General features: G+C 39.6%; 2 protein-coding genes across 3 annotated transcripts; both read right to left on the minus strand.

Moving 5' to 3' along the window:
* Positions 1–869: 869 nt before the first annotated feature.
* galnt3 (UDP-N-acetyl-alpha-D-galactosamine:polypeptide N-acetylgalactosaminyltransferase 3 (GalNAc-T3)) lies at positions 870–12,415 on the minus strand. Of its 2 annotated transcripts, XM_086090419.1 has the most exons (13): positions 12,326–12,415; positions 12,103–12,243; positions 11,648–11,940; positions 9,960–10,504; positions 7,526–7,698; positions 6,873–7,022; positions 5,794–6,028; positions 5,610–5,727; positions 4,599–4,799; positions 3,383–3,514; positions 3,078–3,179; positions 2,795–2,947; positions 870–1,782 (listed from the first exon to the last, which is right to left on the minus strand). In XM_086090419.1, exons 3-13 carry the CDS (start codon positions 11,648–11,650, stop codon positions 1,669–1,671), a joined length of 1,926 nt encoding a protein of 641 aa, XP_085946545.1. In that variant the 5' UTR covers positions 11,651–11,940; positions 12,103–12,243; positions 12,326–12,415; the 3' UTR covers positions 870–1,668. The 2 variants fall into 2 exon arrangements, with proteins under 2 accessions (XP_085946545.1, XP_085946544.1); XM_086090418.1 differs by lacking the exons at positions 12,103–12,243; positions 12,326–12,415 and having other exon boundaries at positions 11,648–12,071.
* A 623-nt stretch (positions 12,416–13,038) lies between these two features.
* ttc21b (tetratricopeptide repeat domain 21B) lies at positions 13,039–24,435 on the minus strand. The gene is made up of 29 exons (XM_086091156.1): positions 24,238–24,435; positions 23,680–23,809; positions 23,445–23,555; positions 23,198–23,364; positions 22,981–23,103; positions 22,676–22,833; positions 22,406–22,490; positions 22,216–22,314; positions 21,935–22,127; positions 20,655–20,752; positions 20,327–20,527; positions 20,102–20,231; positions 19,863–20,020; positions 19,019–19,243; positions 18,707–18,945; positions 18,532–18,604; positions 17,613–17,723; positions 17,402–17,540; positions 17,009–17,115; positions 16,611–16,799; positions 16,339–16,449; positions 16,168–16,249; positions 15,538–15,688; positions 15,297–15,458; positions 14,592–14,787; positions 14,106–14,330; positions 13,583–13,703; positions 13,439–13,506; positions 13,039–13,369 (listed from the first exon to the last, which is right to left on the minus strand). The coding sequence occupies exons 1-29, from the start codon at positions 24,259–24,261 to the stop codon at positions 13,292–13,294; spliced, it is 3,954 nt and encodes a 1,317-aa protein (XP_085947282.1). The 5' UTR covers positions 24,262–24,435; the 3' UTR covers positions 13,039–13,291.
* Between the last annotated feature and the right edge of the window lie 3 nt (positions 24,436–24,438).

Below are 24,438 nucleotides of genomic sequence, written 5' to 3' on the forward strand. Positions count from 1 at the left end.
CATCCATTCGTCTGTTAGGTTTGTTAGTTCCCCCACCCCAACCCCCGCCATTGGCGCTTATTGGTTTCATCCTGCCTAAACAACGCCTGATTGGTCCGATCGAATAAAGATCGGCTACAAACATATTCTCTGGAGTTTGTGAACTCACAAATACCGCGAGAATTCATCTTAGTGGCAAGGTTAGTCCACGTCACCTTAGTTTAATCACAAACTCCAAAATTGTGAAGCAGTAGACAAACGACTGCACATTTATTTTTCAAGTTCCCATTTGACATGAAAGTCATACAGAAAGGCTGGTAAAGGTCGCAGTTTTAAGACAACTAGTACAAATAAATTGTGGCCTTCGGCCTCTTTTACAGCATTGTGTTGGTAATCCTAATTTATCAGTCAAATGAAACCATACATTTGCAGCTAAGCATAGGGGCATTGCATCAGGTCATTTCAGAGCCAGCCAACTTCATACCAAGCAAACCATGACGACCCACAACAGTATTCCCTGCACACTTCCACCCATTCACGCAGTAGATCTCCTTTCTCACCTCGTATAGAATAAAATGACATCTAAGGCACTGGAGAAAGTTGTCATAAAAATAGATTCTTAAAGGACTATACTTTCATTTGTGTTTCTAGTCAGTCTCTTTGGTGCACTAATTTTAAACCATTTATTTGATCATTTTTATTTACCATTTAATAGAAAGATATTCAATTCAGGATTGGCTTCATCGGTGCAATTTATCATGTTAGAATACACATTCGAGGAGAAGTACATTGGGACTTCAAGTCTTGGGACACCGGGTATCATTTAAGGGATTTCTAAATCTTAAAGGAGAAATCAACCCCCCCCCCCCCCCCCACACACACACACAAATTCTTGACAAAAATATGTTCTATGCAGCCCTACTAGTCTAAATACAGTATTCTGGTTATATATTGCATTAATGGAATATGAGTTAAGCATCAAAATCCAGCAGTTTTGATCAAAAGTAGAAGGCGGCCATTTTGTCCCTTGCTGTCGAGCAAAAATGACATCACAGTTGCTCAGGTAACGACCAATCACAGCTCAGCTTCGGAAAACAGGTGATCGGTCATTGCCTGAGCCCTGAGCAACTATGATGTCATCAGTCGACAGCAAGTGGCAAAATGGCCGCCGCCTGAGATGGATAAAAACGGCTGGATTTTGCTTCATAACTCATATTCCACAAATGTAATATTAATCAGAATATCATGTTTAGACTAGCGAGGTCACATATAACATATTATTGTAAAGAAATGTTTAAGGCTGACTTAATTTTAACATGGACAATCATATGCTTCCAATTAAGTGGGAGCCGTTTTCTGTTTTGGGCCGATCCCAAGAGAGTGGAAGCTTCTGGGCCAAACTATGTAATAGCCATGTATCCCAAAATTTTTGTCCACACATTTAATCTCAAACACAAAAAGAGGCACCAGTTAGCACAGTGCATCTTCATTGTTCCCAAGCATCTTTGAGCTCACATTGTAATCGGGGACAAGTTACGTGTCAAACGTTTCCTTCCCCGCAGTGGCCCCGCCGTGCTTTCTCCCCACATTCACAATTTGAAGCAGCGACAGTTGTTTTCATGTGTTAAAAATAAATAAAAACTCATTGCAGCCAGGTATCTATAAAAAGGGACACTCAAGACGTCACATTCAGACGAAGGACCAAAGCTGGTATTTGTCCGAGGGGTCGCAGGGAGCCGGGGCGGGATTCTCCAAACGAGCACTCAGACACATGTTCTTTCCGGGCAGGTAGACTAACTGGTTCTAGTTAAAGAGAAACAAAACATTTTTTGTTACACGTTTGTTAAAGGGGAAGTTAACCCCTCCCCCAAAAAGTTGTGACAATTATATGTTCTATGCAGCCCCACTCGTCTAAATACGGTATTTTCGTTAATATTGCGTGAGTTAAGCGGCAAAATACTGCAGTTTTGATCGATATCAGGAGGCGGCCATTTTGCCACTTGCTTTTGAGTAAAAATGACATCACAGTTCCTCAGGTGTGTCAGTTAACAACCAATCACAGGTCAGCTTCAGAAAACAGGTGAGCTGTGATTGGTCGTTGCCTGAGCCCTGAGTAAATATGATGTCTTCAGTCGACAGCAAGTGGCAAAATGGCCGCCCCCTGATTTTGCTTCATAGCTCATATTCCACAAATGTAATATTAATCAGAATGTCATGTTTAGACTAGTGAGGTCACATATTACAAAAAAAAATTTCAAGAAAGGTTTAACTCTTTTACTGCCTAATGTTATCCAAAAAACAACCCCGACAGTGCCAGCCGATTTTGAGCATTTTCAACAGAATATTGTGTGCTCTGACTACATAAACATGGTAGATACCATATGACTGATTGGATTCCATTCTTTCATTAGAAAAAACTAATTCTAATGAAATTTCAAAAAATTTCGTTCTTTAGTAATAACCATTTGAAAATAGGTAATTTGAGTGACATCAAGCGAAAATGGGAAAAAAATAGAAAAACTTTTTGTGAAAAGATACATTTTCTGCACAACAGTGACTTTGACACTAATATTTTTTGTTAGTGATGCTCTTTGAATTAGATCTAATGTGACAAACGCTTTGATCATTCACGTCATCCTTGAAAACGTTACATTTCCTAAGCTTCGCCATGTTTTCATGTAATTTGGTACTCGGGAGCCCATTGAAAAGACATACAAATGCTGCCATCTGCTGGCCATAGTTAGTGGGTGTTTTGGGATTTTCACAACCCCATTCACAAAGCAGCGCTGCACAAGACGTTGCCGTGCCAACTTACATCCTGCAGCTCCCACTTTTGCTCCGGTCCCACCACCGTTTTGCCGCCTTTATACTGGCAGGCCTCCAGCTTGACAGTCTCCTCCGCCCCGTGCAAACACAGCTCCTTCTGCACGTTGTGTCGTATGTCGTGATGCGTGGAGAGCTCAAAATACTACAGGGCAAAAAGCAAAGGAGAAAAGAGAGAGAGAAAAAAAAAAGAAGAAAAAAAAAAGAAGGTGACCGCAAGTTTAAAGCAGATTAGATTTTTGTTGAAAAGCGATAGAAGGCATTTTCTTCCAAACCTGGTTCCCTCCCATTCCGTGACATGGGTACATAATCAGCGGTTTGCCCCCATCATTGTTCCCGCCCACGTCCAGACACGATTCCTTGCCCACATTTTTCATCTAAACACAAAGAAAGGACGCAAAATGAAAACTAACTAACTCGAACAAGCTGTTCCAACAACTTGAGTGTTTGACTAGAGTCAAATTGGAAGTGCTGTGGACCCGCTGGAGGTCCCGAGCAGAAACCCGCAGTGGCTGCTGCTGAGCCCTGAGGATTAGAGTTGGGGGGGGGAAGAAGCTGACGGGTCGGCGCACACACTTACCGCGCCAAAGAGCACAGGGTTCAGATCGGGTATGAAGACTTCGGGATAGACGTTGTTCAAATACCAGGAGAAGCTTTTGCAATGCAGCCGCTCACGGAGATCGATTCGCTTTGAGATGTTGCCGAAGCTTTTCTGTGGAAAAAAAATAAAAACTGAATATAAAAGATAGTTACAGAGCAGTCTGCCTCTTACAAATTAATACATTTTAACTAGTGGGGCACATATTAATTGTAAAGAAAATGTTGGGGTTGACTTCCCATTTCATTGTTATTGTCATAGAAAAGACTTCTTGAAATTAAGACATAAATATAGAACTAACAATAGATTCAAGTAAATTTGGTCAAATTCTGATTCCTGGTCAACACTCCCACCATGCACAAAAAAAAAGATGAATACAATAACTAGAAATTGTGTGTGAATACATGTGGGATGTTTTATTATATTCAAATATGGAATGATTTTGAAAAAAAAAGTTAAATAATTGGACAATGATTATCACAAAAAATTGAACTTTGACTAAAACCTGCTCCAACCAGAATATGAACCCTGGTCTCCCTCACAACAGTAATTTGCTTGGGACATGGTATGCAATTGTGTTGAATGTTGTGGAACAATATGAAAGCTGAAATATAGAAAATCGGAATAACATAATTAAGGAGACTAATCAGTGATGTTTTGGAATAAGGTCGAGCATCACATGAAGATGATGATACTTCTTTCTCCTCCACGCTTAGAGCTAATGCGGAGGACTCCTTGAGGAATGTGCGTTCGAAAGCTACGTGAGGTGCCGCCCTGAGGGAGCTTTTTATGGCACCCTTGAGACCACATATCAGGAAATGCTACACGCCTCTGTCATTTACCAGCATTGCCTTCCTCCAGGTTGTTAGGTCTCTGCCTGCTGCCAGCGAGCTTTTCGTCGCAGCTATTTATTTCCATTCTTTTCAAACAATGTACTTCCTTTTTACTGAACGAGTTAAATACGTTGGACTCTCTTTGTCATTTTACACCTGACCTTAAATAATGTATTTTGACCTTGCAAGTAGCGTTAAGACGTACAGTTGCTGCGAGGTAATTAGCAGAAGGATACGTTTAAACTTGCCTTTTTGAGAAGAAAGCGCCTAAACCACTAATTCATTATAAGGCCCATGTAGAAACGGCGCGTGAAAGTATTTTGAAATGATTAAATGGGAAAATGCTAATGAGAGGTATCGCGTACATCTTTGGCCATCTGTCCTGCTTGCTGGTTTCGACGGTAGAAGATCTCCTTATACTCATCCATCCAGACTTCGGCCAGTCGGACCTGGTTGCGGGTGATCACCTGTGTGCCCTTGGGAAAAGTATGGGGACTCTTGGTGCGGAAAACATGGCCGACAACAGAGCATGGGAGGATCTCCAGCTGTCCGCCGCACTGCCAGACCTGCAGTTGACATGAGAACACCATCAAAACACGTCAAGGCCCATTTTACCGAGTGCTACACTTCAGGTATTTAGCAATAGCTGTGTCAGCTACAATTAATACTGAAACAGTGATTATAATTTATTTATTTTTACACTCAATACGACAAATTTGTAGATCTCAAAAGTACCACCATCGTGAGCAACGCAAATCTGTGATCAAGTCTGAAATGTGAATACATGGAATGAACTTTACAGATTTTTAACTTACTCCCCACCTTTGGTAAAATGTTGGGAATATAAGAGTGTGGATGCTTGAATTTTGCAACAATGTTGCAAGGGCAAGGTCACAAACACAAAAATGTTCCCAATTGAGAGCAGAACATCCTGTAATATAAATGTGTTGAAAATGCGTTGTGATACATGTTTGCCACAGAAAATGAGCCAAGCCAAGGACTCTGGGGAAAAAAGTATTCATTTTCTATTCATAAAAAAAAAAGAGAAAAAAAAGTCACACAGACCCAAACGCCATACATATTGTGATATTATGCAGTTTGAATTTAAAAAAAGTAAATAAAATAATAAAATAAAAAGGTACTAACTACAGCACTAAATTAATTAATTTGCTCTTTGGTATTAATTTTCTTTTCATAAAAAAAAAAAAAAAAAGTCAGAACACGTCACACAGACCCAAGCACCATACATATTGTGCAGTTTGAATAAAAAAAACAAAAAAAAACTTAAATAACGATTCAATTCAAATTGAAAAAATGTACTACAGCACTAAATAAATTAATAAATAAACAAATGTTTATGGCTTAGCAGTCCTTACCCTGAAAGACATTTCAATATTCTCGCCACCCCAGATTTCCATTTGCTCATCATAGCTTCCGATGTGGTAGAAATATTCCTTCGAGATGGAGAATAGCCCTCCGGCAAACGTGGGAGTCCTACACAACACTTTCAATAAAAAACAAGTTTTCGCAAAGTCGATATTGTAAGGATGCTCGGCTTACTTAATTGGGTACGTTTCATCCTTCCTCCTCTTTTTCTCATGGTCCGGAAGACTCTCCCATCCAAAGGACAAGCCCCAATCAAAGTTGCCCCGGTTGTGGTTCTGGCCGTACGGGGACGGCTTCATGAACTCAAAGGTGTTGAGATCGATGGTCGATATGTCAGGACTGACCACTGCAGTCGAGTTCGCCGCTATCCTGGCAAGCAGTGGCTCCAGCCATCCGTGAAAGCATTCGCCTGTGAACACAAGACACCAAATCAAATCCTGTTCCTTCAAATATAGCCGTAGGTGTGTCTGGCATGCAATGTGTGGACTAAGGTTATTAAGTTGACAAAACCTAACAAAATAAGTCAAATTGAAAAAAGGGACAGTGTATTATTTACTGCCATCTAGTGGTGAACTAATAAGATGCAATGATTTTGAAGCACACGCACTGCGGTGCCTCAGACAGACCACACTTGGCAAGGTTACTACCAATTATTATTTGGAGTGAGCGAGCTAGCCAGTAACGTGTTGTGCAAGAGCGGCTAGCAAGAACTAGCTGGAGCGGCTAACAAGAGCGGCTAGCAAGGACTAGCTGGAGCGGCTAACAAGAGCGGTTAGCAAGGACTAGCTGGAGTGGCTAACAAGAGCGGTTAGCAAGGACTAGCTGGAGCGGCTAACAAGAGCGGTTAGCAAGGACTAGCTGGAGCGGCTAACAAGAACTCGCTGGAAAAAATACAAACTGTTGCTTTAAAAAAAATTATCAAAGTGAAACTACATTTTACATTACGTTAATCAATATAATTATTTAAAAAAAAAAGAAATAATCCATTTGTTTTCCTCTGTCAATTAATTTCACATGTGAGGTTTTAGGGTTAATTTTAAAATTCAGTGTATTTATTTTAGTATTACTGTACGGAAGAAGGAAGGATGAATAGTCATTTGAGAATTGTAGTTTATACTCAACAAAACTTCATATATATATATATAAAAAAAAAACTAGAACTCACACTAAAACTAAAACAATTTAACTTGAAACATGTTTGAAAAATTGAAAACAATTTTAAAAAACAAAATAATATAATGTAGTGGACTCACAATGGGCGTCCAGAAAGGTGAGCGTGTCACCGGTGGCCAAAGATGCGCCCAATAACCGAGCCGTAATGAGGCCTTTCCTCTCTACTTGCCGGACGACCCGAACAATACTCAGTGCTTTCACGTACTCGTCCAGCTCGTTCTTCAGCACATCTGAAAAACAAAGGTCAAAATGGGAGCGTGAATGCGTTTTATGTTTAGAAACCATCTGGTTTAGTCCCACATAAAGATGCTGGGACTGTCAAGGTGATGACTGGATAACAATGGCAATTCTTGGCATGCATGATTCAACCAGAATAATGAAAGGGCGAGCTTTTACAGCTAATCCTCGACATGGCAAGCTATTTGGTCAAACCCGTTTCCACAGAATAAGGCTGCTGCAGATCCGGGAACCACCTGTGGCCTGGGCTCCCTTTAAGTAACAGTATCTAACGTGCTGGACCGGATGAACGCTCCCCTTGGATTCTGTTACCTCCCTCCAGCAGGCCTCTCTGCTCATTTCTAAGCTCCGACTGTGAAGTCCTCTTAGGAAAGTATTCACCTCCAATTCCCACTTCCTCGAGCTACAAAAAGGAAAAAGGGCTTCCTCTCCATCACACCACATGAAATCAAAGCCCGCAAAAAGAAATGATTGGCTCCTACGGGGCCCGTTTTACCATCAACGCTGGCGTCGTCCACCAGGATAATCTCCTTGAGGAGAATGGCAGGGGACGTATGCAGGACGCTGTACACGGTCCTTAGCAGGGTGCTCCAGGCCTCGTTGTGAAACACGATTATCACGCTGGTGGTTGGTAACGGCGGGCAACGCTTGAAGGTTTGCTCAATACATCTGCAGAGAGAAGCACAAAGATCTGTTTGTCCCGTGTGGCTCGGAAGGCTTCGACTGTGGCGTGTTCAATTACTGCTGTGTGGCGACATTTTTTTTTCCCCCTCTTCAAATCTGGCACCGACAGAAACCATTTGAGTCAATGAGATTAAAAATAATGTTTTACATCTGTAATGTGTACTGCCCTGACATGTATTCTCAGATGGGGCGTATTGGGGTGGGCTGTAATTAGACAAAAACAAGTGCCTTTGCTTGAGCTGGCCATAGTAACCGGCTTGGCATGCTGAAGCCAAGTTTCGGTGAGAGTAATCATCTCTGTGGTTTTTGTCTGACTCCACTTGCAAAAACCAAGCACGACGGATTTGTCTTCTATTCCCCCCATACCACAATCTAAGTTATGCAAACTTGCAAAGACCTGAACTTTTTTTTTTTTTTTTAAACCTCCACCAAGGAAGTTACAATGGAACCTGTGAAGGTAAAAAAAAAAGAAGAAAAAAAAAAAAGAGGCCACCAAGGAAGTTACAATGGAACCTCTGAAGGTTAAAAAATAAATACATCACAATAAACCAAAAGTTTGAATTTTGTTTTGATTTTTCTAACACTTCCAAGTCAAAAAGATGTCTCACTTTCATGGATTACATAAATTTGACTTCTTTCCGCCCCATCTCTTTTGAATAAACTATAAAATAAACAATCACAAAATAAATAAAAGCATCAAAAGATTTCAATATAAAGTATTGCGCAAGACATTTTTTTCAACACTTATTCTGAAGAAGGGGCAGCCTCAAAATGGTTGAGAAAAGAACGCACTATGAAAAGAAGATTAAAAGAAAAGTCAAACCCAAAAATGTTCTTAATATGTGCACTCCCACTAGTCCAAAAACAGCATTCCGATGAGTTAAGCAGCAAAATTCACCTTAAAAAAAAAAATCCATCTTAGAGGGCGGCCATTTCATTTAGTCACATGTCGACTGAAAATGACATCCCAGTTGCTCAGGATGAGGTAACAGCCAATCGCGGCTCAGCTAAAAAATTAAATAAAAAACGGGTGAGCTGTGATTGGTCAGGTAACAACTGTGATGTCATTTTCAGTCGACAGCGAGTGGCAAAATGGTCGTCCCCAGAGATGAATAAAAATGGCTATATTTTGCTTCATAACTCATATTCCACAAATGTAATATTAATCAGAATATCATGTTTAGACTAGTTTGGGGCATATATAATATATTATTGTAAAGAAATTATTTGGGTTGACTTTCACTTTCAGCACAATTTAAGTGAAGTAAGCAGACTCGCATTCAAAACAGCAAGACTGGCGGGGTTTTACAGCGGGCAACTCATTTTCAATTGAGTACCATTTTTTTCCTATGTCAAACGTGAATCTTGAGGTTCCATTGTTTATTTTTCTTTTGTCATTTACGGTTTGCCTTTAAAAAAAAATACTGAGACAATTTCCTTAACCTGCTATTAACGGTTTAACCTGTTTTCCAACCTTTATTAAGGCAAGGCACATATCATACGGGAAGAAATTTCATGTCACACCGCTTAGTAAAACAATTCACAAAATGTAGATATACAGGTTCATTCTGTACTCATTTACTGGAAGAACGTTTGATTCTATTGTCTGTTACAATATGTAGTTGGCATAGATACATTAAGAAAACCTCTTTTTTTTTCGCATGAGATATATATATATTTTTTTACATGTAATATTTTTCCGTGGGACACGTGATGATCTCTCATGGTATTGTTTGAGAATTACTAGGTTAAAGGATAAGTGGGATTTTTTTTTTTGGGGGGTCAAGTTTGTAACATGATATTACGACGGCATATTAGGGCCACGTATAAATATATTTTCTTTAGAGGGTGGGGGCAATATTCAGAGAAAAAAAAACTCGCAAATTTGCCACCTTATAAAGTCGCAAAGTGGCAAATTTGCAATTTTTTTTTTCTCTGAATATTGCCTCCACCCTCTAAAAAATATATATATTTATACGTGGCCCTAGAAACACCGTCGTATAATATATCCTTTGTGCCAGCCGATTTTTTTATTCTTTTATGACCATTATCGGACTATTGAGTGATAAATGGGCTCAGCACAACAAGTAGGCGTGACTGCAGCTTTGTTGCTGAACAATTATTTGGTAAAGGAGTGAGCAACATTCGGTTTGCACAAACATCGCCGACTCCATATCGAGTTTAAGATCCAGTCAAACACGAGGTCTTTTGTATGAACAGGATGAAGAGTGCGCGAGCAAACATACTCTGGTGGTCTTGTGTCTGCGCCCAGGTCTCGGCTCAGGGAAATGCGATCGCTGGCAAACAGATTGAAGCAGTGCTTCGCCTCGCCCGTCTCTTTGACCTTCTGCTCTGCGGGGCTCAGGGAGTCCGTGCGGAAGGGCTTGCCAGCGGCACCGGGAGCGAGCGGGTCCTGGGGAGGCCTCTCCAAGGCCGCTTTGAGCTCCGCCGCCGTGTAGCGACCCGGCAAACAGGACGCCTCGTTGGCGTTGTGCCTCTTATGTACGGGGGCTCTGATCTGCATCTTTGGCATGGCGACTCTGAAGTTATGAACCGCTCCCATCACCATGCCCAGCATGGTATCCCGCTTCTCTTTGATCTCCTTTAGCCACGGGTCCTCCCGTGGACTTTGGTTTTCCACTTCCCATTGTATGAAGAACACAAAGGTGACAAAGACCAGGGCCACGGCGACCAGTTTAAGAGGGTGCAGTCGTCGTCGTAGGAGCCCTCTGCACAGTATTGTCATTCTTCTTGGTTGGAGACACAGACTGGTTTTAAACTGCAGTCCCAACTGGAGTAGAATTAATAGAGAACAAGTGTCAAAAGTCAGTGTCACCCATGTGATGTCCAACAAAGTGCTCTGTCAGCTCTATGTGTAATGAGTGGTTGGGTTAAGAAAAGCTGATGACTTAGCGCAGTTAGCAGCTTTTTTTCTGCCAGACTTAGCAGCCATTTACTACCAGATCAGTTGACCACAACAGTGTTGGCAGATTTCAGGGAGGTAAAAAAAACAAAACAACAACTTTACACCGGTCTAAAATCGGTGATCGACTGTAATGTCTCAATTTATTTGATCGATTGATTTATTTTCCTATGCATTTCGATTGGCATCAATTATATGTGGGTTTTTGCTATTTGCAGGCCGGCCCATTCCCCTATTCGCCATGAATGGCGGCGGTCGACTGTAGAGTAAATATAATTTTTTTAAATAGATATATTCCTCCATCTTCTGATCATATCGCTGATTGGTTATGGATTTTTTTTTAAATCTGATTGCTGATTGGCCTAAAAAATTCCTGTTCTTTAAAGCCAGAAAAACGAAAACAAAGCAACCTTACTTTTGATTGACAGTAGTAAAAAAATAATATTAATAAAACAACAACAACAAAACTTAGGATTCCCCGCTGAAGATTTTTTTTAAATTTTTCCTAAAATCATTTCCACGGAATAACAACTATTCGACTACTGTATATTTGAATCTGAATTGTATAAATTGAGCACAAAAAGAACTGACTGCATATCATGCATTTACTTAAGTCACCATAGCTCAACATCACCCAACATACGCCAATGAGAAGTACCAACTAAATTGTGGAAAGGCACAAAAGGCCCTTTAACTACCATTCTTTTTCTTTTTTCTTTTTACATTGTCTACTTTCGGTAATGTTTTAGTGTTTGGGAGCGTTACCAATGCATTCCTAACTTCATAACACCTACATAATAGTATGAAGCTCAATGATAAGTCACAACTTTTGTGTGTTGAAATGGGGAAGTTTCAAAGGTCTGATACTGTCAGACACAACACAGGGAAACTTGACACAATTCTAGTAGTTAAATATTCAACAATTTCAATACAATGTGATTAAATGGTAAAGTGTCATCAATCAGTAAACCACACTGCTGAGGATTCCGTCAGGAGGAAAACAAATCTTACCATGAGTCAGTGAACTAGACGTGAAGCAAAAAAGAAAACGGCTTCAAAATCGAATCCCAACAAAAACACAAGGACCGAATTCATGTCTCCTTCCGGCGGGGCAACGCTTCGCTGCCCACACCGATGCCGAGGAAAAGCTGTTGTTAGTCGGGGAGAGTAAAAAAAAATGTGAAAAAAAATTGTACTTCACGAGACTTCCGTCTCGTTGGATCCAGGTGCGCTGTTCTCAGGTAGGAGGCGGGGGCCAACTGATGCGCATGCGCAAAGCCGAACCCTCGCGTGTTACTACATGGCTGCAATAAAAGCAGAAAAAAACAACAAATATCAAGTGTCTTGAGCAAACCTACTTTCAAAATCAAGTAGAAGATATACCAGAAATTTGCACACGTGGCTTTTTCAAGAAGTTCAAAGTCGCTGGTTATAAACGTAAGCGTGTGTTTAGAGGAGCCGCTCACGTGAAATGAATCAAAGGAGGATGGTGCCAGCGGGGTTTGTTCAAGAGCTCCATTCATCCACACAGTTGCTGGGATACAAATAGCGGAGGAACGCGCTTTATCCTGAACCGCATCCAATCGGCCTCTTTTGACCAAATTTGGCTAAAGTTAAAACAAATAAATAAAAAGAAAAAACAAATAAAACAATTTAATTCGTTTCTTGTTTTCATATCCCGAAACTTACCAGTGGGTGGATCACAAATCTCCCAGCTTATTTCTTCAGTGGTCGCGTTTGATGTGTTTGAGGAGCAGCGACGTGAATCCCACCCGTGGGGAAATTGCCCCTCAGCCACTACTGTGGAGTGTGTCTGCCTTCAACTGGACTGGCTCTCACATTGCAACCGTCCAGTATTTTAGTGGCTCTCGCATTAAACCTTAAAAAAAAAATACTTAGCTCTTCAAAAACTACAATCGTTAACTAACAACAAGCCCCACCTTACCCTAAAAAGTGCATGTATTATTATTGTAAGACACTTAACATTATGCAGCTTGATTAGCATTGTGCTTAAATATACAAGAAAACACTGCACTTAAATAATTATTCAATTAAAACATACAGTGTAATCAATAAACACTTCTTCTACATGTAACGCAAATGTATAGTACTAAAACAATCACAGCGTTAACAGAAGAAAAAAAAATCTAAAATGTATTTTGCCATCTGGCTAATACTGCACAATCAATGAGATTTAACTCGAAGTAAAATATTAAAAGCAGTAATCAACGCCACTGCAAATTACAACCACAATACAACTCACGGTTCAATACTGAACTTTATCTTTGTAAATGCTGAATTTGGACAAAGATTGTGTTGAATCTCATAAGAACTTATGCAAAAAGGCTTGAAAAGAAAGTTTGAAAATATGACACATACAATCATACAAAAATAATATTTATTTGTGTTGTGAATATATGCTTTTCATTGTAATTTGCTAATGAAAATATTAAAGTGACTGTTATCTTGGTCTATTTTTTATACCACATAAATCTGGCATTTGAACAGCGGTGTGTAGACTTTTTATATTATTATAAAATACACACACACCAAAAAATTAAAATAAAACACAATATTTTGGACCAAGCTTTAAACAATGAACCAAAGTGTTTGTTTTCCTGACATTTGTCCATAATTTAACAAGTGGTCAAGATCTTATGGCCTCAAGGCAGCGCGAGCTTTGTCCAAAATGTCCTTTCTCATTTTTGGATAATTTGGATGAGCAGCGAGAACCTGTGAATGGAAGAAAACAATGTGATTACAAAATTCATGGGGGATTTTACAAATTTTGAGAAATCTCACCCTATGGCAAACATCGATGGCATCAAAATGGCGCTTTGCTTTTAAGTAGTTGAACGCAAGCTTATATCCTGAAATGAGGAATGTAAGAAATATTCTTTGTAATATAATCTTCTTAAAATACAAACCTTAAATTTACATACATACCGATGGTTGGGTTGGACTGATTTCCATATTTCCAAGCCAGTTCATAGTTGAATGCTGCATCTTTGAATGCCTGCTCTTTCTCCATTATAAAACCCCGATACTCATAAGCTTTACAACATGACTGCAGAGAAAATTGAATTGATGTTAAATTCTTGATAATAAACATTCTTGATTTAAAAAAAGACTGTAGATTAAGGCTGAACGTTAGATATCTTTTTTATTTAATATGAAATAATTTTTCCAGGTATTTTTATTTTTTTAAACAAACACAAGCAATAAATTCATCTGTTTCTTAAGAACTGAACTTATCTAGACACTTTATATAAATAAATTAACAAAATACACAAAGCGGTATATATGAAAAAAATTAAGTATACCGACTGACCGAACTGAGGCAGTTTTTTAAATTTATTTATTGCAGCCTTGGTGATTTGAGAATTGCATTCTACTAAACGGTGATGTCAATTAGAATTGAATTAACTGTTCAGCCCTACTGTACATTTATATTCACGCCATGACAGACCTTGTTATGGTTGAGACATCTCTTTAGGAGATCATCTGCCAAGTCGTACTTCCCCGAATGGATGTAGATGTCCGCCAGTAGCAGCCAGCTCTTCTCAAACTCGTCGGCATCGACGATATTCCACGTCATCTTGGCTATACGCTTCAGTTGGTTCCGAGCTCGAGGAGTTTGTTTCAGCATCATGTATGCCGTTGCCATGGCTAACAGTGCTGGCACGTGGTCTTTCTAAATTCAAACACAACATCCTGGTCAAACAGGAACAAGGCAGCAACCCCCGCCTCCCCCCCCCCTTTCTTGTCTGTTTTTCGATTTTCAAAAGATCCTATCTACAAAACGAATAAAACATTGTGAAGGCAGGTAGAAACTCAACTTTTACCTGCCTTAGTTTTATAGCCGATAAGCGAAGGTGAAATAACGCTCAGCAACAGCTTTTATGTTTGTTTACACTGTGAAGAATGTTCAAGCATACCTTTATGTCCTACTCACCTCGTTGGTTGCATACTCTGTGAAAACAGAGAGAGCTTTCTCTATATTGGCTTTCTGTTTAGTAGCCAGTAAGCAGTAGTTCTCCAGGACACGAAGCTGTACATGTCCGCCGGGTGTCTGCGGCCTAATCTCCTTTACCAGCCTCTCAGCTGTTCTCACTGCCACCTGCTCTGTCTCTTGCTTCTCTGTAGAGTTTCTGATTCAAATAGGTTGACGCATGTTAGCATTTTAACCACGTTTCCTTTCAGTTATATCTTAAGCGGATACAGAGGTGCCTTGAGATTAGAGTGAACTGACGAATTTTTCCAAGATACAAGCCATCGTTCCACGGATTTTATTCTTAGACTTTGCGAGCGTTTACATGCAGTCAATAACCTTTAGTCTGCTAGCTTAATGCCAAAGCGAACGCATAATAAAGAACAACATAGGCATATAGATTAGCATCGATGTGGTGTTCTGAAAGCAGATATTTGAATGAAAGAGAGAGCAAATCATGCAGACAGACAATATAACAGCACTCAGTCATATATTCTTTATCCTTTGCAAAGAACGACTAAAATTGCTACTGAGGAACTCCTCTGTGTCAATATGTCAAAAGCAAAAGTTCTTGTCATACTGTATGTTTTCCTAAAGTACTAAAAACTCCTGTCTCAAGGCACCCCTGTCCAGGAAATCATTTTCAAGCTAAAGTCATTTTCCACTCACCCGACTTCACCATCTAAATTCTCAAATACTTCTCCTCCCATAGTTTCACTGTCAGGATTTAGGTAGATTTCAATCATGTTATAAATTGCGTTTTGACCCCAATCGTTGTCTTTCCGTGCTTGGTTGAAGTGACGCAGAGCAGCATTAGGTTCCCCTGTGTACCTGAGCAACAAGCACAGACTTAGTTATATAACATTCACAAAGCAGATGATACTAAAATCTCAAGCAAAATTGGACTCACCAAAGATAAAGTCCTTTGCAGTAGTTAAAACCGGGGTCAAATTTAGCCCGGGAGGAATGTTTTTCGGCCCTGTCAAAAAATGTAGGCACGTCTTCTAACTTTCCTGCCCTCCTCAGCAAGTCAATGAGACGGGACAGTGTTGGGTAGTTGTCTAAAAAAATATAAATAAATACATCAATAAATAAACAATGATTATGCTTTTCCAATCACCCATTCACCGATCTATAGATACCACAAATACAGTATGCAATGTGTTTTCACAAAATCAGGCGTATGTCGCGGAGATTAGTTTTGAGTTATTGACAAAAATATATGTTTGGACAAAAATGTCAAATTAGAGAATTCTCAAAAAATAACCTCCTTTAGGTCTCTATTTTTTATTTCTCTCTATTTTCAAATTTCATGAATTTAAGTGATTAGAAGACAATATGCATTGTAAACAGTGTGTTTTTAGCCGCACTGCTAGCTAGCGCGTCTCGGGAACCTGCCTCAAAATAACACAGAGTTCCTCGCCTCAAACGTCATTTACAAATTATGTAAATTGAGATAGCAACCCATAAAAGTCGAAATACATCACATTGTGACCCTCGAGCCGAAGACAAACACAAAACGAAATTGTGTGTTTTGCACCTGGCTTGCGCTCCAGGAGTTGCTGATAGCGGAAAACAGCCTGCTCATAGTCTTGTCTCCTGAACATGAGGTCAGCTATCATCTAAACAGAAAAACACATGTTGAAAATAAGTCGTCCTGAAGTGTTCTAACTGCTAAACAGCCAAATATGCAGTGGAAGACTGAACCCACCAAAGTTGCATCTTCATGAAACTGGTCGTTCTTCAAGATGACACTGCATTGTTCCTGGCACGCATCAAGCTCATCAATGGTGAGGAAAATTTGGGCCAACTCCAGCATCACCTACAAAAGATGAGTTTTGTGAATCCCTCGAAAAGACATCAATCCTATAACTCCCCGGGAGGGTTAATACATGTAAGGATGAGATTGTAAAAGATGCTCAGGCTGGTCAGGCACAGCTGCAACAGGGAGGACATAGGACGTTTTGATTCAGTAGTACAGACCTTGTGATCCGTCTCACAGTAAACAAGAGCTTCTTTGTAGAACTTGATTGCTCTCTCATAGCCCCTCTGGCTCGTGTAGTGTTGAGCGATCTCAGAGCAGATCTTGGCAGCGAGCTGCTTCTGCATGGGGATGGCGTCAGGCTCCTCTAATTCCACCCGCTTTAGCACTTTGGCCTGCACATCCCGGGCCTAGCAAACCATTAATCAATGACAATCCATTTCAAACATCGTTTAGGTATTATTGCAATTTATATGTCAATGTGGTATGTACATAAAAATAAATACGAATGCCTTTTGTTTTCTATTGCAGATCTGCTTAATATAAGATAATGGTATAAACCTTTGATACAAAATAGAAAAAAATCTTAATAGAAAACCAAACAATTAGACCCGCTTACCCTTTGTAGGGTTGTTAAGGCTTCTTCTGTTTTGTCAACCTTATTTTGGACCTTTGCCAACAGCATTAGATAACGGCAATCATCTGAGAGGGCTGTCAGTTCATTCACTTTATTGGGAGATAGAAAATATGTAACAATAGCTCCATCAATATATATATATCTATATATATATTTTAAAAAAACATGCCGAAGCCTTTTGTGTTGCATGAGAATTGCACCTGATTCAAACACACTCACACGCACGCACGCACATACACTTACTCACCCACATACAAAAAAAAAAAAAAAAAAAAAAAAGAGCAATGATGATGACATTACCGAATGAACAATACTGAGCTCTTAAAAAAAAAGAGAAAAAATAAAATAAAATAAAATAAAAAATAAGAATTGCACCTGATTCACGGGAGAGAGAGTCATGCAGGAGTCTCTCACAGCGCTCGTATTGCTTCATCTTCATCAGCAGCTCAGCCAGGTCGTAGCACAGGAAGTTCTGCTGCTCAGACTTCAGCGCTGCTTCATAATAATGTATTGCCTGTGTAATAAGAAGCTTTGTGAGATATTCGGAGAGGCAATCATGGATATCACTGCAAATATCGACGCGAACCTTGGCGTAATAATGAGTCTTGACCAGAGCTTTCCCAAACTTGCTGGCAAGAGCACCATCTTTGGGGGTTTTCTCCAGAGCTTGTTCATACACCTCAATGGCCTTTTCTGGCTGAGGATAAACACAACAAAGAGAGTCGGAGGCCACCTAACTTAAATTTAAGCGTATAAAATGTATGGGTTGAAGTGTCTGGTCAGAATTAAGTACTGGATTGTTTACTTAAAATTGTTTTTGTTTGTTTAAATGTAAATTATGTTGTATAATTGAGTATACCGATGAAAATACTTTTTGTTAATTACAATTTTCATTCAAGATATCTGTAACATAATTGTGATCAGTTTTGCATCTTCAAAACTGAATTACAGATATCTGGAAGGAACACAATCAGGGACATTTAGATCTCGAAAGTCAGAAACAACTTGATATCACAAAATTGAGTTATCGATAGATACCTACTAGTCTGATGCAGATATCCATTATTAACATATAACAAACCCCATACAGATGAATGACAAATGTGGTGTCTTGTCCTTGGCCAAATATCGGACGTGCCAATTGCGGACAGGAAGAAAATTGCTGACCACACACACATACTTTCTTTTAAGTTTGTTTTGGATGCTCAACATGTAGAACAGAAAAGTGATAGTAGGTAGCCATGATAACCCAAACTAGATACCAATGTTGGTTTACCATTCAAATGTGAAGTTTGATTTACTTCATTATAATATAAAATAGCTGTAAAATTCCACAGCACTAAAAACGTTTATGTTATATTTCAACTACTTTATGATGAGTACAGACTGGGTTGCAATAAAAAAAAATAAAAAAATATAAGTTTGAAGTCAATCCAAAGGAAGTAAATACCAATGTGGACAAAATAATGCATTAAAAAAAATAATGAATTGCTTCTGCTACTTACCTGTAAGATGTGCATGTAAGCGTCCCCGAGTAGGATATATGTTTGAGGACCAGGTAGCTTGTCCACCATTTCCCTGTAAAACAAACCAAGCTATTACATCAAATGTCTCCCTCGCATACTAAATGGATTAAAGTGTCGGTATACTTGCTCGTACTTTCACCTCGAGCTTACTCACCTATAGCAACTCACATACAGATGCTTATCCTTTTTGTGGTTGAGGTAAATGTCTGCCATTTTCTCCTTGGCTTGGATGTAGTAGAGCTGCTCGGGTGTAATGTTTCTGAGCATGCTCAGTGCCAACTCTGTGTCACCTCGAAGCAAAGCCAGATCTGCGTTGGCTATAGTGACACGCAGCTCTTCGGTTGTGCCAGAGAACTCATTGATGGCATCCTGCATTACCTTGGCTGCCTCATGCTGTACAATTAAATTGGTATAAGAGTCTTCACACAATACAACAATGATTACAAATATGCATTCTTTTTTTTACCTGCTCTCCATTGAGCCACAAGGCCTCAGCTAACTCCAAGAAGACAGAGACACAATCTGCGGAACTCAGGTCGATCTTTTTGTTTTTGGATTTAGATGATGATCCAGCCCTGCAGACCCCAGGAAGACTCATTGCCATTTGCAAAATCTGAATAGCCTCAGTCAGTTCACCCATTTTCTTCTTTGCCTGAGCTTTGATCAGGAGATACAAGGGATGTTCTCGAATCTGCAATGGACAAGTAGATAATTAAGGTCAAACGTTATATAAATGTCATTTACTAGAGATATATAGTGGAACCTCGGTTTGCGAATTGAATGTTGCGTGACTTCACTCACAAACCGAATTGTTAGCAAATTGAAGTAAATGTTTCCCATGGAAATGAATGGAAATACAATTAATCTGTTTCAGCTGCAGAAGAAAGTAATACATAACTCCTTTACAAGTGTATATTAGGTACGTCTACATTCACCACAGATACTGCTAGCCACAAATGGCCCTCCAACACCCCCCCCCCCCACACACACACACACATGCACATAAAAGTGACATTCCTCGTATAAATAATTTTTAATTTGGTGAAGTATACAGACATGAGAAAACAACAAATTATAGTAATTAAATAATTAAAATAACATTTGTATCAGCCTTTTCTTAATACTCAAAGATGCCCAAAAAATAAAATATAATAATAAATAAATACTAAAAACATATAAAAAAAACTAGAATAAATACATACATAAACAAAATAAAATAAAATAATAAAATACACCAACAAATAGGGGATTTCTTTGCACATTAAGAGTTCACTGTAGAAAATTTGTTATGACAATGATAATAATCTCACCTCAAAGTTATGGCTTAGGCAGACTTCAAGCGACTGCGTGCATGAAGTGAAGCTACCCCGCAACAAGTGGATCTGCGCCATGAGCAGATGAGCGTCCGTATTAGAAGGACACTGTTCGAGGCAGTGTTGGAGACTGCTCTGAGCAGCATCAACATCACCTGATTGGACACAGGTGTACAGTAGTTAAAAAGTCAGTTAAAAGAAGCAGCCAGCACATTTAATTAAAATGCGGTGCTCACCGGACTGATAGCGGACTTTAGCTTGCAAGAAGAGCCCTTGAAGGAGCCCTGGCACAATCTTGACCACTGTATCCAACAATGCAGCACAGTGCCTGAGTTGAGGAGCAGGAGACTGGCCCTGAGCTGGAGGCTAAAACCGCGTCAAGAGAGAAGAGAATTTTACGACAATAATTTCAACACGCACCTTTAAGCTGGAAATTAAACCTTAGCATGAATCATTTGTACCTTAGTGGGACACAGAGCAAGGTATTCCTTGACGATCTGTAAGAGGAAGTCAGGGTTCAACTTGTGAAAGTACTCCGCACCCAAAGGTAGACCCTGGAGTGTAGAGAAGTGGGTTTCCACGGCATCGTTCAGGAGCTTGGTGACCTCTTCTTGAGGGTGGCGCTTTTTTATTGCCACCAGCGCTCGCAGGTATATGAGGTCCTAATGAGATTGGGGGGGGGGGGGGGATTAGCTGAGATACTAAAAAGACATAAACGTGCAGGAGCAGAAGTCCTTTGATGACAGTTATGGGAAAGAGCATTCACGAGAGAGCTTTTAAAAATGATACCCCGGATTTTCCTATGGATTGCTGAATTTCCGTGAGGAATTCCAGTTGTTGGTCTGCATCGTCAAGGCGGCCTTCTATCAGCTGGCATCGAATTATACCTGTGCAACAAAATTACAATTATCATGTAAGTAGATAGTAAACTCAGTAGAGTAAATTTGACTCTATTAGGAGTGGGACTAAATAGACTCAGTATTAGAGTAATATTTACACTTGGAAGAGAGTCAAATAAAGAATTGGAAATAAATCAATAAAAGTGATTCAAGGGTGGAGGAACGAACTCACGACCCTCAGCTTGGGAGGCAGCCGATCTACTTCCACGCAGCTACTGCTTTCTGTTAGTATATCGCTCGTGTCAGCTGCAGCTGATTCCATGATTCTATGGACTGTTCCTAACTCCAAGAGACCAAAAACTATGTTTTTGGACTCTTGGAGATAAGCAAACAGTAGGAGGGGCATAGCTCAGGTGGTAGTGTGGCAGAAGATGAAGGTTGTGAGTTTGTTCCTCAACCCTTGAGTGACTTTTATTAATGTTTTGCCCCATTTTTATTTTATTTTACTCTCTTCCTAGTGTAAATCTTAGCCTACTATAAAACTGTGTCTATTTGGTTCCTCTCTAAATAGTCAAATTTACTCTAAATAGAGTCAAATTTACTCTACAACATTTACTGTGTAGGGCTGGGTTAAAAAGCCAAAAAAGAAAAAAGAAAATAAAGAAAAACAAACATGTACGGAAGAGGAAGAGGGCCAGTGAAGAGGGAAAAAAAGGTTGGCTGGATTCTGATTTTAAAGTGAAAATTCTGAGATTAAAGTCAGTCAAAGTCATTTTTTTCTTTCTTCACTGGCCCTAATCCTCTTCCGTAAACATGTCATGTTGTTTTTGTCTTTATGGCGCAAAATAGTTTAGCTTGCTGTGTAGCTCTTGTATTATTTTCTCTCTAGACTTTTAAATGTACTTAATTTGCATAAATTACTCTCCGCTGTAACATGATTGCAGCCATATTTCTATTAAAAGTGTACAACCTCAGCACTTATTAAGAGTTTTTCAAGTTAGCCTAGCGGTTAGCAATATCTTATCTTTCTTCACTTGTTGCGCGGTATGTCGCAAGCTGACGTAGCTAGTCTTTTGTTTTCATTTAACAGTGATAATAATACTTGTCAGATGTGTAGCTGATGGCGGTGGAGATTAAAGACAAGCAGCACTAGCAAGCTATCTGCGGCTCGTGGCTGGTGGACAGTAAGTTAGCGCCTCACGTTCCCCTGGTAGCTCGCAAGCAACTTACCAGTCAGTGCTGGGAGGCTCGTCTCATCCAGAGTCATGGCTGTCTTGTACCACTTTATCGCTTCCTTGATTTTACCCTGAAGAACCATAATGTATCCCAACTCTGTGGCTAGATCCGAGTTCCCTTCTGTCACACTGTACGCTTTTTCCAGCATTCTGAAAACCGGCTCAAGCACCTTTTCATTTCGTCCAGACTATAAGGAATCAACACAAAATAAATTGTGAAATTCTATATGACAAAACTAAAGTAAAAACAAACAAGGAGAGTATGCAGTATCTTACAATTCTGGTGAATGCAAGAGACATTCTATAAGCAAGTTCAGGGTTGCGTGGTTCCAGCATGTGCAGACTGCTGATGAGGTTGGAAAGATGTTTTGTTGACTGCCAAGTGAGAAACACAAAAAGTACAAACAACTCCATAAGGCTTGCCACGTCACGTCTTGGGGTACAGATTGGAATTGTGTGGATTCACCTCAGCCATATCTCCATTTTTACATAAAGAATGCAGAGTTAGCATGTGTTGTGCGTCCAGGTTGTTTCTATCCATTTGTAAAAGTCTGAAACGATACATAACATGCAAATTGATATGTTGATGATGACATTGGTGAAAGACTGATGAGATTCCGAATGTGGGAATTGGTCACGCATACGATATATGGAAAATGGAACATACAGTATGTGCTTGCAGTGACAAAATTGTAACTTAAAAGGATCGCGAGGGACAAGCAATCTCACTGCTTACCTGATTGCTGCCTCTGTTGTTTGCTCCCAGTCTTGGAGGTTTAAAAAGAGTTTCATCTTCTTAATAAGAGCGGGCAAGAACCCAGGGAAACCGGCAATGATCTTGTTAACCACATCTAATGCTCCAGAGTAGTTCTGACGATATTCATAGTATTGTGCCTGGGACAAAAGAAACATCTCTTTAATAGCAGTATGAGGATGTACAGGAATTAAAATAAATAAATAATCGGGACAAATCCATGCATCATAACAGTTTGAATTGTGGTTGAAGAATGAAATTCAATAATAGTATTCTCGCTAGCTTACCTTTCCCATCAGAGAGAAAACATCTGGTCCGTCCTTCAGCCCTTCATCAAAGTATTTCCCGGCCTTTTTGGCATGTGCATCCTTCCCGCATGTCACATCTATCCATCCTTTCAGGATTATGCCCTACAGAACAAATTGGTCATACCTTTTTTCCCCCCCATGCATGCACAAAATCATGAATGTTTCTCTTGCTCTAACAACAACATTGTGGTCTTACCTCTTTGGAGCCATTGGAGAGTTTGATCATTCGCTCTGTGTATTCTCTTGCTTTATCATTCCGGCCTAATAGCCAGAGAAACATGCCAGCATGGTAAAGACTCTGGGGTGATGCGCTTTTGCGGTCCTCCTTGATTTTAGCTTCGAGTTCTTGAACAACTTCCCTGTCTGTGAGTATGACATGAATTAAAATAATAACAAAACTCTGGTGTATTTATATTTAATCTATTAAATGACTGTTGTCTGACCAGGCTTTGTCTTTTTCTTCTCAGCATAGACAAGTGCCATTAACGTGCACAGAGACACATCTTGTGCATCTTTTAAGGTGTCCAACTCTGCTGTCGCTTCTCGAATTGAATCTAAGGTGTGTTTAAGAAAAAAACAAGTTCGATTTGTGGTTAATTAATGAGTTAAGTATGCATATAAAAATGAGAAACGACTGTAAACAGATACATATTTCTATCTTATTGTGTTCAGGGTTACCTTGCATTAAAGTGCCATATCCATGGAAGAAACCGAGGACAGGGTCACCTCTGAACTTTGTCAAAGCAGCTGCTGCAGCGTTCACAGCATGGTTGAAATACCTTTCGTTGCAATAATATCTGATTAAAGCCTGAGAACAGCAACACCAGATAGTAAGTATACCAGTGATGGGAAATAACGAGGTGCATATTACTTTGTTACTGTACGTAAGTAGATTATTTTTTAAGTACTGTATTTCTAAGTTTCCTCAAGTATTTACTTCGCATGAAGTTTTACGTTTACTCTCTAGCAAGGTGACAAAGTGTCATGGGTATTGTAAATAATTAAAAGTAACAATTTATTTTCACTTTTGTACTTAGGCTGTATTTGTTAGATGTAAATACAGTGTGAGTACTTCTTCCACCATTGCAGAGCAAACGAACTAATGCCCCCTCAAAAAAATAAAAACAACTCAAGCGCTATTATCTTAAAAAACGTACAAGGATACATTACATTAGTGCTCTTATGACTAATAATATGTTAAATCACAAGTAAAGCGAGTTTAAAATGTTCGCTCACCAATGTTGTCTCGTCCTTCTCCATTTCGGCTGAGAAACGCTGAGCGTGTGCAACAATTGAGACGCGATTAAGAACCTATTTTTCCATTTGGCAGTAACAGTTATGATAAGCAATTACAGTAATGTTGTTTCGTCGTGTTGCAGAGTCTTCGCCATATTGTGCCCCCTCTTCTCGCGTTGCTTAGTAACCACATGCAGCTCA

This window comes from Leptonotus elevatus, chromosome 12 (assembly GCF_054856555.1).
Source record: "Leptonotus elevatus isolate MCC_2025b chromosome 12, RoL_Lele_1.0, whole genome shotgun sequence".
Classification (NCBI taxonomy): Eukaryota; Metazoa; Chordata; class Actinopteri; order Syngnathiformes; family Syngnathidae; genus Leptonotus; species Leptonotus elevatus.